This window comes from Triticum aestivum, chromosome 6B, assembly GCF_018294505.1.
Source record: "Triticum aestivum cultivar Chinese Spring chromosome 6B, IWGSC CS RefSeq v2.1, whole genome shotgun sequence".
Taxonomy (NCBI): domain Eukaryota; kingdom Viridiplantae; phylum Streptophyta; class Magnoliopsida; order Poales; family Poaceae; genus Triticum; species Triticum aestivum.
Window position 1 is genome coordinate 690211542 of NC_057810.1, and position 13384 is coordinate 690224925.

Sequence of the window (13384 nt, forward strand, 5' to 3'; positions counted from 1 at the left end):
TCGCATGATGACGTGCGAAAGAAGCAGATCTGATAGACATGACTGGGTACGTTTTTGTCAGAACACTATTCACACCATTATCGATATCTAGTCACACAACTAACACACATGCATATTGATCTCCTTCTTAACAGTTCAGATCGGTGCGGGATAAGCTCCTACCATCGGACCGCATACAAGCACTTCAAGAGGAAATAGCCAGATTTTTGCTCGACCAGGTCATAGATCCGAAAGGAGAATACTATTAGCCGCTACCGCTCCCATGAACCACTTGTCATCGTGCTCCGAAGGCACCAAGGCAACATGTAGTAGAAATTGTATATGTATATACATGTGTATATGTGTGAATAGTTAATGGTGTTGGCTGTGAGACATTCGATGATATTATATATATATATATATATATATATATATATATATATATATATATATATATATATATATATATATGCGGTTCTACGTACGAGAAAATCTATTTAATATATATGCATAACGTGTACAATTTATAGTATCGTGAAATACCAGCAAACAAAAACGAATTAAATAGAAAATAAAGTCAAATTGAAAACACAAAATTAAAGCAAAATTTTAAAAAAACACCCAAACATTTAGTACCGGTTGGTGTTACCAACCGGTACTAATATCCTACACGCACACGGGTCTGGCTCGTGCCACGTGTTTGCACTTTAGCGCCGGTTCGTGACGAACCGGTACTAGGGGGGGGGGGGGCTTTAGTCCCCATTCTTTACTGCCGGTTCGCCAACCGGCACTAAAGGCCGTCACGAACCGGCACTAAAGCCCGGTTCTGCACTAGCGATCGCTATCTTTTTAGTGGATGGTAGCATAAGTTAAGGCCATCTATCTAAATATTCCTACCCTTAACCTTGACCTAGCACTCACTGTTGATGCCTCCCGCTCAAGTCCAACCATGCATCCATCAAGGGCATTGTCTCCAACTCAACATGCCTTTGTAGGCCATAGTACCTCTTATTGGCATGAGACCTTGCATGCCAATATGGAAGGAAGGGGAAATGATATCGTCACCTCCATGCCGACACCCTCTCTAGCTTGATGCCGCTGGATGAAAGAAGGACAAGTGATAGTTCTTGTTGCAAATAAAAGGATTGCTACTGAATTGGAAAGGTTGAAACCTTTTGTACCTTTTGTAAACTGCCGTGTGTAGATGGTAAATATTAAGCGAGTCAAAACTTGGATTTTAATTTAGTGTTTTGCTTATCTTGAGTTGCTTGAAAATTCTTTGGCGTTTCAGTCAATTTGGAGGTGACCCTGAGGAGCACCGTGAGAACACCGGACGTCCCTTTTGTTTTGAAAAAACAACGGGCTATCCGTTTCGTATCTAAATCGGTCGGTTCAGCGTGGGCCGCCCATGTCAGCTGCTAGGTGGGGGACGCCTTGACCCGTTGCGAGTTAAGAGCCTCCTCTTGTTCCTCTGTTGGTCTCTCCCCTCCCTCCCTGCAGCCGCCGCCCGCCCGCGCGAGAAAGGTCAGGCCCGATTAGCCTGCGACGGCGCTGTGCTGCTGCGTCGAGGCGACGGGTCAAGTCTCGCCGTCGAACCCCGTCCCCCGTGCCCGCGACCGCACCCTTGCCGCCGCCCCTTCTTCCTCTGCTCCGGCCTCCGGCGTTCCCCTTCCCCCTCGGCGCCAAGGAAGAGAGGGTTCACAGTCGCCCGCTCGCTCCTCGCCTGTACCCATCGCGCGTGCAGCCGGTGAGGGGCTCGTGGGCGGGCGCGACGTGGGAGGAGAACTTGGGATCCGCCAGCATCCAGCAACGGAGGAGGACGGGAGAAATCCTCTTGCCCTCCCAGTTCGGTTCAATGGCGGAGCCAGGGGTCTTCCTGGGAATTCCCTGGAATACCAAAGATTTTCGTGCAAAAAAAATTACTACATGTATTTTACAGTATAAAGCGAGTTGACTGGAGTTGGCTCATTAGCCCAAACGCACCACGACAGCCACGCACGGTGCCAGACGGGTGTCTGGTTTGGCGCGCGACCAGCCGAGCGCCCGAGCACCTCGTCTCCGTCCCTCGATTCCCAATTGAATCGATCCCCTTTCCCAACCTAGCGCTAGGGCTGGCTCCGGCGGCCGACCTCTCCTGCCTCTCCCTCGGCCCCTTCCCTCCAGTCGGCCGTCTCCCTCCCCTTCGGCGTCCAGTCCTCTCCTCAGGCGTCGGGCCGCCAATCCGCCTCCGGCTTCCCCTGCTCCCCAGTGCGGCGGCAGTCGGCAGCTCCCTCCGGACACCGTCCTCGAGCCTCCCTGGCTCGGCGGCTCCCCGGCGTGGCGGCAGCGCCTTCAGCAGGCAGCAGACTAGCAGTCCGGCCTCCCTCCATTCTGCAATCTGCATCCATCCACACAGTACTGCATCTATTCTTTCCCTCTGTTTCTAAACAAATCTGAAGATTGTTCAGTGATTGCTTGTAAACTGAACTTCAACTTGATTCATTTGCTGCTTACGATGAAGATGTTTGTCCAATGTACATCAGTCCATGCCAAATTGCCACTGCCATTGGTTTCTACTTTGTTTATGTGATTGTGATGTAGATGAAGAAGAAGGATGTTAGCATATTTGAAATGTGGGACAGATCTTGAAAGACAAGCAAAGTAACTTCTACATCCACACCAACTCTATTGAGGTTGAGAGCAATCTGCAGCTAGCACTAGTGCAAACACCCCGACCCCAATTGTAGAAGACGATGAAGCGGTTGATGAAGATGATGAATCAATGCCCCAATTTGAAGCAGATTTGGCAGTTCTGAAACGTGATCCTGGCAAGCGACTTCCCATATATTTGTATCATGCCAATGATCAGGATAGAGTTCGAAGAAGATACATTGACTTGGCTGCTTGTCAACCAAAGGATCATAAGTTTGAGATCAGAGATTTAGTGGACATCCTTGTCCCTTTTGCCCTACTTGGTTTAAGGATCATAAGTGGCTTGAGGATTACTCCCTCCGTCCTTTAAAGAGTGTACTTCCAACTTTCTTGGAAAGTCAAACTTTTTTATATTTGACCGTGTTTATATAATAATACATCAACATTTATGTCATCAAATTAGTAGCATTAGATTCGTGATAAAATATACTTTCATCATATACCTATTTGATTTCACAAACATTGATATATTTTTACACAAACTCGGTCAAACTTTGAAATAGTTTGACCCTCCAACAAAGTTGGAAGTACACTCTTTAAAGGACGGAGGGAATATATTGTTTTGGCAAAAAAAATACAAGAATACCCAGGAGCAATTTCCTAGCTCCGCCACTGGTTCGGTTGTTCCCCGCGATTGCCGGCTACCGGCGCCTTCAGCTGTCCGCGAGTTGAGGTGAGCTGTCTGTGATGATACTCCAATGTTGATCTAGTAGATGATTTCCCCCGATTCGGTGATGCTGCATTAGACCGCGCCTAGTTTGCTAATTCCACTCCGCTCACGCAGTGCCCGCCACCTGTTCGACGGAATGCTCGAGATGGCTACTGCGAGTGACAGTGACCCTTTTGGAGACCTCCCCGACGAGCTCCTATCGCGCGTGCTCTCCTTCCTTCCGGCAGAGAATGCCGTGCAGACCTGTGTGCTCGACACCCGGTGGCGCGACCTCTGGAGGCGCTTGACCAGCTTGCTGTTTGTCTTTGATGGGCCAACGTTTCCGCGATACAACCGTTTCAAACAGTTGGTGAAGCTGGTCATCTGTCTCCGCGGGAACTCGCCTCTCATCAGGTGCGAGATCGATGCCTATCCTGACGATGAGCCGGAGAACACGTTCACAAACACCAGGTTGTTGATTGACTACGCTCTGGCATGCGAAGCTGAGGAACTCGTAGTAAGAGCAGCTGACATTCAGTACGACCTACCGGTGTTCGATGTGCCCCTTAGTCTCATCTCCCAACACTTGAAGACCCTGCACCTTGAAGGGGTCAACCTCGATCACTCTGCTTTGAACTTCTCAGGCTGCCCGGTGTTAGAGGACCTAAGGATTCAACTTTGCAACATTCGTGCATATGAGATATCATCCATGTCACTAAAGCGCCTGTGCATCACCGAGTACTGTTTGTTACCGGACAATGTCCGTCTTCTGATTTGTGCCCCGAGTCTTATCTCGTTGCATCTAGAGGATTTCGAAGGCTTGACACCTTTCCTTGAAAACATGCCATTGCTAGAAACAGCCCATGTTAGCCTTAAAGATGGATGCCATGATTTCTGTCACAAGAACAAGCGTAATTGTGATGATCCTTGCTGTGGTTGTCATGCCTATCCTATCAACAAGGCGGTGCTTCTCAATGGTTTGTCCAATGCTGTCAAGTTGGACTTGATTGCTTCACCTAAAATGGTATGCTTGCACTACTCTTGTTATTTGTCACCTGAAAGTTTCTCTTGTAGTATATCTATCCGTTGTTAGAACTGCAGATAAGCAAGTTCTTTACTTTCATTGTGACATTTTGGTACTTTATCTTCATCTAATGCATCCCGAATCGATGGCTAACAACACCGTCTGGATAAAATATGATATTTTAGGTTCTTATAGTATAAATTATTTAATCTTCTAGAGTCTCAGGTTCTTTTTTGTTCTTTGCAACTTGTTCAGTTTCTCTACAGATGGGATTTGAAATGGTGTCCCATTTTTGGCAAATTGAAGACTCTGTTACTCAATGAGTGGTTTACGGCTGTTGGCCTAGTTTGCATTCTCCGACATTCTCCAGTCCTTGAGATACTCACTCTTAAGCTTGACAATACCGAGGTATATGCTGTATATAACGATGTTGTTGTATTATTTAAGGTGTTATTGTGGATGTTGTATTTGTCTTACTAAGTGCTCTTATCTGATAGGACATTGTAGGAGCAACAGGAGCCCAGGAAACAAAAACACAATCATTTGTTTGTGCATGCATTAAGTCCGTTTACGTTGAATGTGAAGAGGTTGATGAGGGAGTTCTTGCAGTCTTGAATATCTTAAGTACATGCGGCATACTTCGTGATCAAATTAGCATCAAGGAGGATCCACGTACGGACTCAGATTGTAAGTTAGCTTTGTCCATATCTACTATTCATTGCCAATTAGAATGTATGACAACCCTTCCTACTTGTTCTAACATGTCTGCTATAATTACATATCAATTAGAGTATCTCCACAGCAGACCAAAAAACAGTCTTAGCCTCTTAGGTGTGGAGAGAGAAGGTTTTTGGTCTCTAGAAAAATTTCGGCTTTTGCAGTAGACCAAAAACTGGAGACCAAAAATTTCAACTTTACTTCTGCCACACATATTTGTGCATATGCAATGTTGTAAATAATATCAAACTCATTTCAAATTAACCCGAAACAAATAAAGCACAAATAGTACTACGTCCGTCCCAAATTATAAGACATTTTGTTAGGCTATTTTAGCCTACCAAAACATCTTATAATTTGGAACAGAGGAAGTACTTCTTTATTACATGGTTCATCAGTCCACAACCCCAAATTCAACACACTTATTCATCAAACATAACACAAAGTGCATCAAACATAACACAAAACATAGAAGTAGAAGTGTAGAACTAGTGGTCTTGTTGCCCATTCCATGTTCACCACTCCTCGATGAGATCTTGTTAAAGACGTTGATGGGTATCCGCATCTCGAATTTCTTGATGAACTTGAAGAAACTGTCGGATGCGGTTTTCCCTTCTAAGCGGATGCACTACCCTTCCTGTTAAGTCATAGGAGTAATCCAAATCTTGGCCACACTCATGCTCAATGATCATGCGGTGCAAGATCATGGCGGCAGTCATGATGTACTAAAGGATTTCTTGCTCCAAAAACCGAGCCGGTCCCTGCAAATTAGCAAACTGGGCTTGCATAATCCCAAATGTCCTCTTTACATCCTTCCTAGCATCTGCTTGAGCACTATGGAAACCAAGTTGTTTCTTACCTTGGTGGCTGGGAAATGGCATCACAAAGGTTGCCCACTTTAGGTATATCCCACCTGCTAGGTAGTACCCCTTGTATGTGTGGTCATTTGCTTGAAACTCCACCGGTGGTGATTCCTCATTGGATAACCATGCAAATAGTGTTGATCAGTGGAGCACATTGATGTCATTGCAAGCTCTAGGCATCCAAAACCATGCCTCCTGATCTACAATGGCTTCAAGAATGATGGTGGTATCCTTCGCATGGCATTTGAGCTGCAGGGCAGTTCTTCCACCTCCAGTGCGTGCAACCAACTGAGCTGAGCATACCTGGAACCCCCCATCCCCCATGCTTTGTTCATCTCCAAAAGCCGAGTGTCCAGAGCATTGGGTGCTCTCAATACTGTGGCCTAAACACTTGAACCACCGCCTTAGCAAATCGCTTCACACACTTGATGGAAGTGCTCTCTCCCATTGCCAGGTGATCATCAATCTAATATGCAGGAATGCCATATGCCATCATGCGCAATGCCAAAGTCATCTTCTGGGTAGTATTGTGTCTAAGATCTCAGGCACAATTCCTCCTCTGCACGAAGAATCGATCATGCCCTTTGACGGAGTCGGCAACATGGAGGAACAAGTTCGGAGCCATTCTTAATCGGCGTTGAAAGTGTTGTGTCCAAGATCTCTGGCACAATTCCCCCTTTGCATGAAGAATTGGTCATGCTCTTTGACAGAGTTGCAATGTGGAGGAAAAAGTTAGGAGCCATTTTGGATCGATGTCGAAAGTATCGCTCTGGATGCACCGGATTTGCACTCTTGACAATGGAACCGCCATGCTTTGGCCTCTTGTTCTTCTCCATGCCGATCAACGTGGTCATGGCAATGTCATCATCTTCATCCCACTCATTCCTCTTCGAAGCAGGAATCATCATACGGGGAGGATTCACGCTCACAACGTATGACAAGAAAAGGCAAGAAAAAATAACTTAGAGAACTTCCATCGAACACTTTGTGGGCACCGAGCTCAAGTTCGGCTAAGAACTTCCACCGAACACTTTGTGGGCACCGAGCTCAAGTTCGGCCGATGTAGCTCGTTGGGCGGCCTAGTAAAGGCGTCAGGATGGACCCAGGGGTCGTAGGGGAGCCGGGGATGCAGCCAACTTCGGCGGCGGCGTGTCGCCTTGTATCGAGAGCTCGATATGGAGTGGCGGCTCGACGCTGGTCACCCGGCCGATAATCGACCTCGCAGGCGACGTCGAGCATATCATCCATCGGCGGGGCAGGAAAACGGTCGAAATCGACGACTTCGGGCGGCGGTATGTCGAGCTTCTGCGGCGGCCGCGGGGGTCATGGCGGTTGTCTCCAACAGCAAGAACGGGTGTCAGTGCTCGGCGTGGCCGATAGAGTGGCGGCGGCGGCGAGATTCGGCGGCAACGAGATGGGGAGGGGCAGCGGTGATGAAATTTCAGGTTGGGGTTCCTGTCAGAGTGTTTTGCGTTTTTTGGTCTGTCACTAGTGGATTGGTATATTTACCAATTCGATAGCAATTTTTAGGCTATAGCCTAAAATTTTTTTTGGTCGCCATGCAGGTTTTGGTCTGCTGTTCGAGCCCTTTTTGGCCTCAAAGACCATAACTTTCTGTTTTTTTTTTGTTTCAGCTACATTTTTTGGTCTGCTATTGGGGATGTTTTTAGAATGTATGGCACACCCTCCAAATCCATCCATATTTTGTATTCATTATCCTGCAGTATAAATTGTATCTGCATGCTGATGGAGTTTAGGTGGCTGTTATATTTCAATGTTGTTTATTATTCTGTAATTGTTGGTGACACTAAAATAGGTGGCACACATTTCTGATGTACTTATAGATCTGTACCATCCATGCAAAATCATTTTTTATTCTCTTCTGTTTTTTTCAGTTCAAAAAATTATCTAATCCTTTTACTGTAGTTTGTGATGAAAATAGTAGCTGTTCTCATCTTGAAATTCAGTTTAGGTCTTCTCTTGTATTCCATTGGTAGAATACATATCACTAAGTTTAGGCCATTGCCTCACTGTATTTACTGTTGTTCAAGCATGTTGTCAGTTTGATTAACAGAGACTGAAAGTCAAATTGCATGTGTTCCACACTTGTTTAAGCCTCAAGCAGTCCTGACTCCCGAGGCCTCTCTGAAAGGTCATATTTGTGTTGGTGTTTTGCTCTTGTAAGGCTAAACTCTTCTGTTAACAACTACAGAAATTTTGTCCGGCTGCAGCATAGTTCCTTTACATCAAACTGGTACCCAGGATATTTGAAGTTCCCTTCTTTGTTTCTGACTTGGCTTGTTTGTGCAGATTCATCCGCTGATAGTGACTCCTCTGATAGCGACTAAGATGTGTGATCGGTCACATTGTTCATCTGGAGACTTCTGTTTCTCTAAAGAATCTGCAATGGTGGCCATGTGTTGGCTGTTAGCCTGTAAGTGTGTAGTTCTTCTGTTTCTGCTTCCCATCTTTGGTCTCTGCCGGAATTTTGTCTTTATGGTTTGTTCGGTGCAAATGCAAGACGTTCCACTTTGTCAGGAATCGACCGGGAATCTAAATTATGGTTACAACTTTGCTATGTTTCTATAATCCGCCGGGAATCTGTATGATGGTTACATACATATTTTGTAGATCGTCAATATATACAGGAACAGTACATGCATCTCTTCTGTCCCTGTGCGTCATATATATACATCGGAATTGTACATGCATCAGAAATCCTGGGTGTCCATGTGCGCTAATAATCCTGGGTGAGGTAGCGACCTAAGTTTCCTCTTGATATGTTGAAGATTGTGGGAACAGCAGTGTCATTTCGACCTGAAGAAATAGTCGCGTTGCTGCTTGAGTGTCACCTCAGAAAGAGTCGAATTTAAATTACATGTTCATTCCGTTTCAATGTTTCATCCTGGTCTTGAAGCCAGGTTTGTGGCTCTGTGCCTCTTGCTTCTTCTGTCTAGTCTGAAACTTGCCGTATTTTGTTCTGAGTCTTGTCATCGTGTGCTGAGTATGATGGTTTGCAAGTCTCTGCATATACAGCTTTCAGATTTGATATCTAGAGATATATAAGGGCCAGGATTGTTATGATCCTGGCTGCTAATGTTTGACAAGATGTGCACTTGATCTTGATGTTTGTCTAAAGGCTTCTTCTGTTCCTCTAAAGAGTCTTGTATTGCTGGCCACGTGACTCTGCTGGAAATCTGTGTTTGATGCAACTTAGCAAGATGATGCCTGTCAGAACATTGCTATGTTTTTTAATGGCAGTTGGGAAGCACATTGATATGTTTGTATTAGTGGTAACGGAGGCATATTTTGTTGATGAGGAATATATTCTGGCAGTGTCCTGGAAAATGACGCGCATTTGCTCATTCTCCCTTCGCTGCCACCAGAAGAAAAGCATTGTGCCCCTAGCTTGTTGCCTCAGTACAGCATTTATCTATCTATAGGCAATTTGCATGTTTTTCTCTAGCAGTAGTAGTATGCTCAGCTCAGGCCTGCTTCTTTGTGTCCTGCACTAATGCGCGGAGAGCCTACGGGGGTCGTCAAACTTAAACCCACATTTCTCTGTGGCAAGCGGGCGTCTCGCAGTTAGGGCGGCGGCGGACCGTTTCGCCATGAGTTTGCGTCCCGTAGTTAGGGCGGCGGTGGACCGTTTCGCCATGAGTTTGGCCAGGAACTCGCTGCTCACAGTGTGCCCACCAGCAAGGCATCAAGAGTTACCCTCCTGCTCGTTGATGCATTTGTAAAATACACAACACCTAGCTTGGTGGGTGAGTAGCAACAGAAGCAAGGCCTGATCCTTCGCCTTAGCTCATAGACAATACTGACAGCTAAAAATCTTAGGATATAGGTATGAACAGTCTCTTTCCCCCTGGAAATCCTGACTTTCCTACTTTTTGATGGCACGATCAAGTCATGTCATAAAGATGCACCAAATTTCGACATAGATAAGTAAAGTAGCAAATGAGATCTCAACACAACATTTCTAGTTCTTCCATGTTTGAGGATGGCTCATGCGAAGATAAACGAGGATTCATAGATTTCTTCCAATCAGTTCGCACTTGGCAGTACTTGCGACGATGTTATCCTTTTCTTTCCATGCGTCATTCTTATGCCAGGTTCCATTATCAGAAATAACAGAACAAATATAACAAGAGAATGGCAGCAAGTTCAACGTTTCCAGCACGCGTCATATATATGTGCCGCCTATTGCTAGCACAGAATGCAGAGGCAATTGCTAACTAGAAGTATCAGGATAACAGTACATAAAAATTAGTACATCTTTAGATACGGAGGATCGCATACAAAAGATCTCGGCATCACCAGATGCCGTCGCAACCGGCCTAGTAACCACTGCCATGATGTTATCTAGACTATTTAAAGACATATACATCAGAAATTTGGATGATAAGTAGCATGTTCCACCAGTCATCCCTCGGACTGTCGATAGTAGTCAAATAACGACAAATTTCAACACAACAAGTGGGCACCGGGCCTTTGCTCATTATAATTAAGAAGTACTTTCGGCTTGTCCTTTGCTACATAAAGGATGGAGCCACTTTGCTGTACTCTTGTTAAAATTGCTACTTGTTACTTGTTACGAATTACCTTACTACAAAAGTATCTGTTATCACTATTTACAATACTTGTAAAGAATACCTTACTGAAAACTGCTTGTCATTTCCTTCTGCTCCTCGTTGGGTTTGACATTCTTACTTATTGAAGGGACTACGATTGATTCCTTATACTTGCGGGTCATCAATTACAGTGGATGCTAACCCCTGTTTAAGTGCTACATGGTGACTTATATAGAGCACGTCGACCCTTCGTCTAGCTACATTACAGAGGGAGTTGATGATTCAGGTTTATTACAGGTGTTACTTGTGGTAACTGACGTATTAATAGCTAATAACAGACGACGACATGCGCCTTTAGATGTTCTTGATTCCATGCTCGTTGTCTGCCTTCCTTCATTCGAGTGGTCACAAGGCTGCCAGGTGGACTTGATGTAGCTGAGTGGACCTGACGCGGCTGAGTGAATGAGTTCTGATCGAGTGGATGAATTGCAGCTAGTACCCGAGTGGAATGATGACTCGCGGATCTTAACGTCTGATGTTGTGGGCCCTTCATTTGGTTTGTTGTGAGCTCCGGAGGGAAATAAGAATTTTGTACATGTAATCAATCCAGTAGCAGACCAAACCAAAGTAGCAGTGCATGTCTCCTTCGCATGCATCCATCCAACACCGTCGACTCCCCTAGCACACTTACTAATGCCTACTTAATTGTATGGTTTAGAGTCAATAAATTTTTGGCCCGCCCATCTTATTTGTTGTAGCTCCGCCACTGCCTCTTATGACCCTACCCGTGGTAGGTAACCCCAACAGTTGGTGCCGTGAGGAGAGCTGCGAGGGTAGGAGAGAAAATTCCTCCCATAGCTGCAGCGGCTGAAGGCGCGTCAGCGATGACCGAAGGAGTAGCAGAAGACATGTTTTAGTTGTAACCTAATCTGATACCATGTAAGATGTGGTAGATAGAGAGAGATTGAGGGATTCACACTGTCCCATAGGGGTGTGTGGCTTCTCATTATATAACATAGGAATGCCATATACAAGGTATATATGTTGGGAAACGTAGTAGCAAACAAAATAAAAAAAAATTCCCTACGATCACCCAGGAACAATATTAAGATGCATTAACGGTTTGGATTTGATAGTTACCGACTCCGAGTTGAAGCGGAAGAAGATGAGTCGGTGTAGATCATACTTGGAGTCCCTCGAACCATAAAAGAACGATCCCGCGAACTGCCACGAACAGTCCCTCAAACGGAAGATCAAAAGCACGACCTCTCTACGAGTTGCAAGCGTACAGTCTTGACGATCCGGCAATACTTCGTCGGAGAATTAGAGTGAGGAGATTAGAACCATACTGGACTTCTAATTATGACATTTAGAGGATCTAGTTCAATATCTAACTGATCAACTAGGACCAACTAGAAATAGAACTATAAAACTAGGGAAGGCTCTAAAACTTGTGTGTAGTAAAGGTGCAAAAGCCTCTAGTATATATTGAAGGAAATATGCCCTAGAGGAAATAATAAAGTTATTATTTATTTCCTTATATCATGATAAATATTTATTATTCATGCTAGAATTGTATTAACCGGAAACATAATACATGTGTGAATACATAGAAAAACATAGTGTCACTAGTATGCCTCTACTTGACTAGCTCGTTAATCAAAGATGGTTAAGTTTCCTAACCATAGACATGAGTTGTTATTTGATTAACGGGATCACATCATTAGAAGAATGATGTGATTGACTTGACCCATTCCGTTAGCCTAGCACTTGATCGTTTAGTATATTGCTATTGCTTTCTTCATGACTTATACATGTTCCTGTAACTATGAGATTATGCAACTCCGTTTACCGGAGGAACACTTTGGGTGCTACCAAACGTCACAACTTAACTGAGTGATTATAAAGGAGTACTACAGGTGTCTCCAAAGGTACATGTTGGGTTGGCGTATTTCGAGATTAGGTTTTGTCACTCCGATTGTCGGAGAGGTATCTCTGGGCCCTCTCGGTAATGCACATCACTATAAGCCTTGCAAGCAATGTAGCTAATGAGTTAGTTACGGAATGATGCATTACGTAACGAGTAAAGAGACTTGCCGGTAACGAGATTGAACTAGGTATTGGATACCGACGATCGAATCTCGGGCAAGTAACATACCGATGACAAAGGGAACAACATATGTTGTTATGCGGTTTGACCGATAAAGATCTTCGTAGAATATGTAGGAACCAATATGAACATCCAGGTTTCGCTATTGGTTATTGACCGAGAATAGTTCTAGGTCATGTCTACATAGTTCTCGAACCCGTAGGGTCTGCATGCTTAAGGTTTCGATGACAGTTATATTATGAGTTTATGAGTTTTGATGTACCGAAGGAGTTCGGAGTCCCGGATGAGATCGGGGACATGACGAGGAGTCTCGAAATGGTCGAGACGTAAACATCGATATATTAGACGACTATATTCGGAGTTCGGAAAGGTTCCGAGTGATTCGGGTATTTTTCGGAGTACCGGGGAGTTACGGGAATACGGGGAAGAGTATTGGGCCTTAATGGGCCTTATTGGGAAGGAGCCAGGAGGTGGCGCGCACCTCTCCCAAGCCCAGTCCGAATTGGACAAAGGGTTTGGGGCGCGGCCCCCCTCCCTTCCTTCTCCACTCCCCTCCTTTCCCCCCTTCTCCTAGTTGGACTAGGAAAGAAGGAGTCCTACTCCCGGTGGGAGTAGGACTCCCCTTGGCGCGCCCTCCTTGGCCGGCCACCCCCTCCCACTTGGCTCCTTTATATACGGGAGCAGGGGGCACCCCATGACACACAAGTTGATCTACGGATCGTTCCTTAGCCGTGTGCGGTGCCCCCTCCACCATATTCCACCTCGGTCATATCGTCG

The 13384-nt window shown here is 45.3% G+C and overlaps 1 protein-coding gene across 2 annotated transcripts; it reads left to right on the forward strand.

Annotated features, from left to right (window-relative positions):
* Positions 1-1438: 1438 nt before the first annotated feature.
* On the forward strand, positions 1439-8585 carry LOC123139311 (putative F-box/FBD/LRR-repeat protein At4g13965). Of its 2 annotated transcripts, none has more exons than XR_006469521.1 (6): positions 1439-1824; positions 3286-3343; positions 3455-4343; positions 4599-4751; positions 4851-5030; positions 8234-8585. XR_006469521.1 is itself a non-coding variant. In XM_044559116.1 (6 exons), the coding sequence occupies exons 3-6, from the start codon at positions 3477-3479 to the stop codon at positions 8269-8271; spliced, it is 1248 nt and encodes a 415-aa protein (XP_044415051.1). In that variant the 5' UTR covers positions 1439-1824; positions 3286-3343; positions 3455-3476; the 3' UTR covers positions 8272-8585. The 2 variants fall into 2 exon arrangements, 1 of the variants encoding a protein (XP_044415051.1); XM_044559116.1 differs by having other exon boundaries at positions 4841-5030.
* Positions 8586-13384: the final 4799 nt, after the last annotated feature.

Coding starts and splice junctions, on each gene's coding strand:
- LOC123139311 (XM_044559116.1), top strand. CDS start 3,477: ATGCTCGAGATGGCTACTGCGAGTGACAGTGACCCTTTTGGAGACCTC. Junction 4,344..4,598: donor TGATTGCTTCACCTAAAATG/GTATGCTTGCAC, acceptor CAACTTGTTCAG/TTTCTCTACAGATGGGATTT. Junction 4,752..4,840: donor TTAAGCTTGACAATACCGAG/GTATATGCTGTA, acceptor CTTATCTGATAG/GACATTGTAGGAGCAACAGG.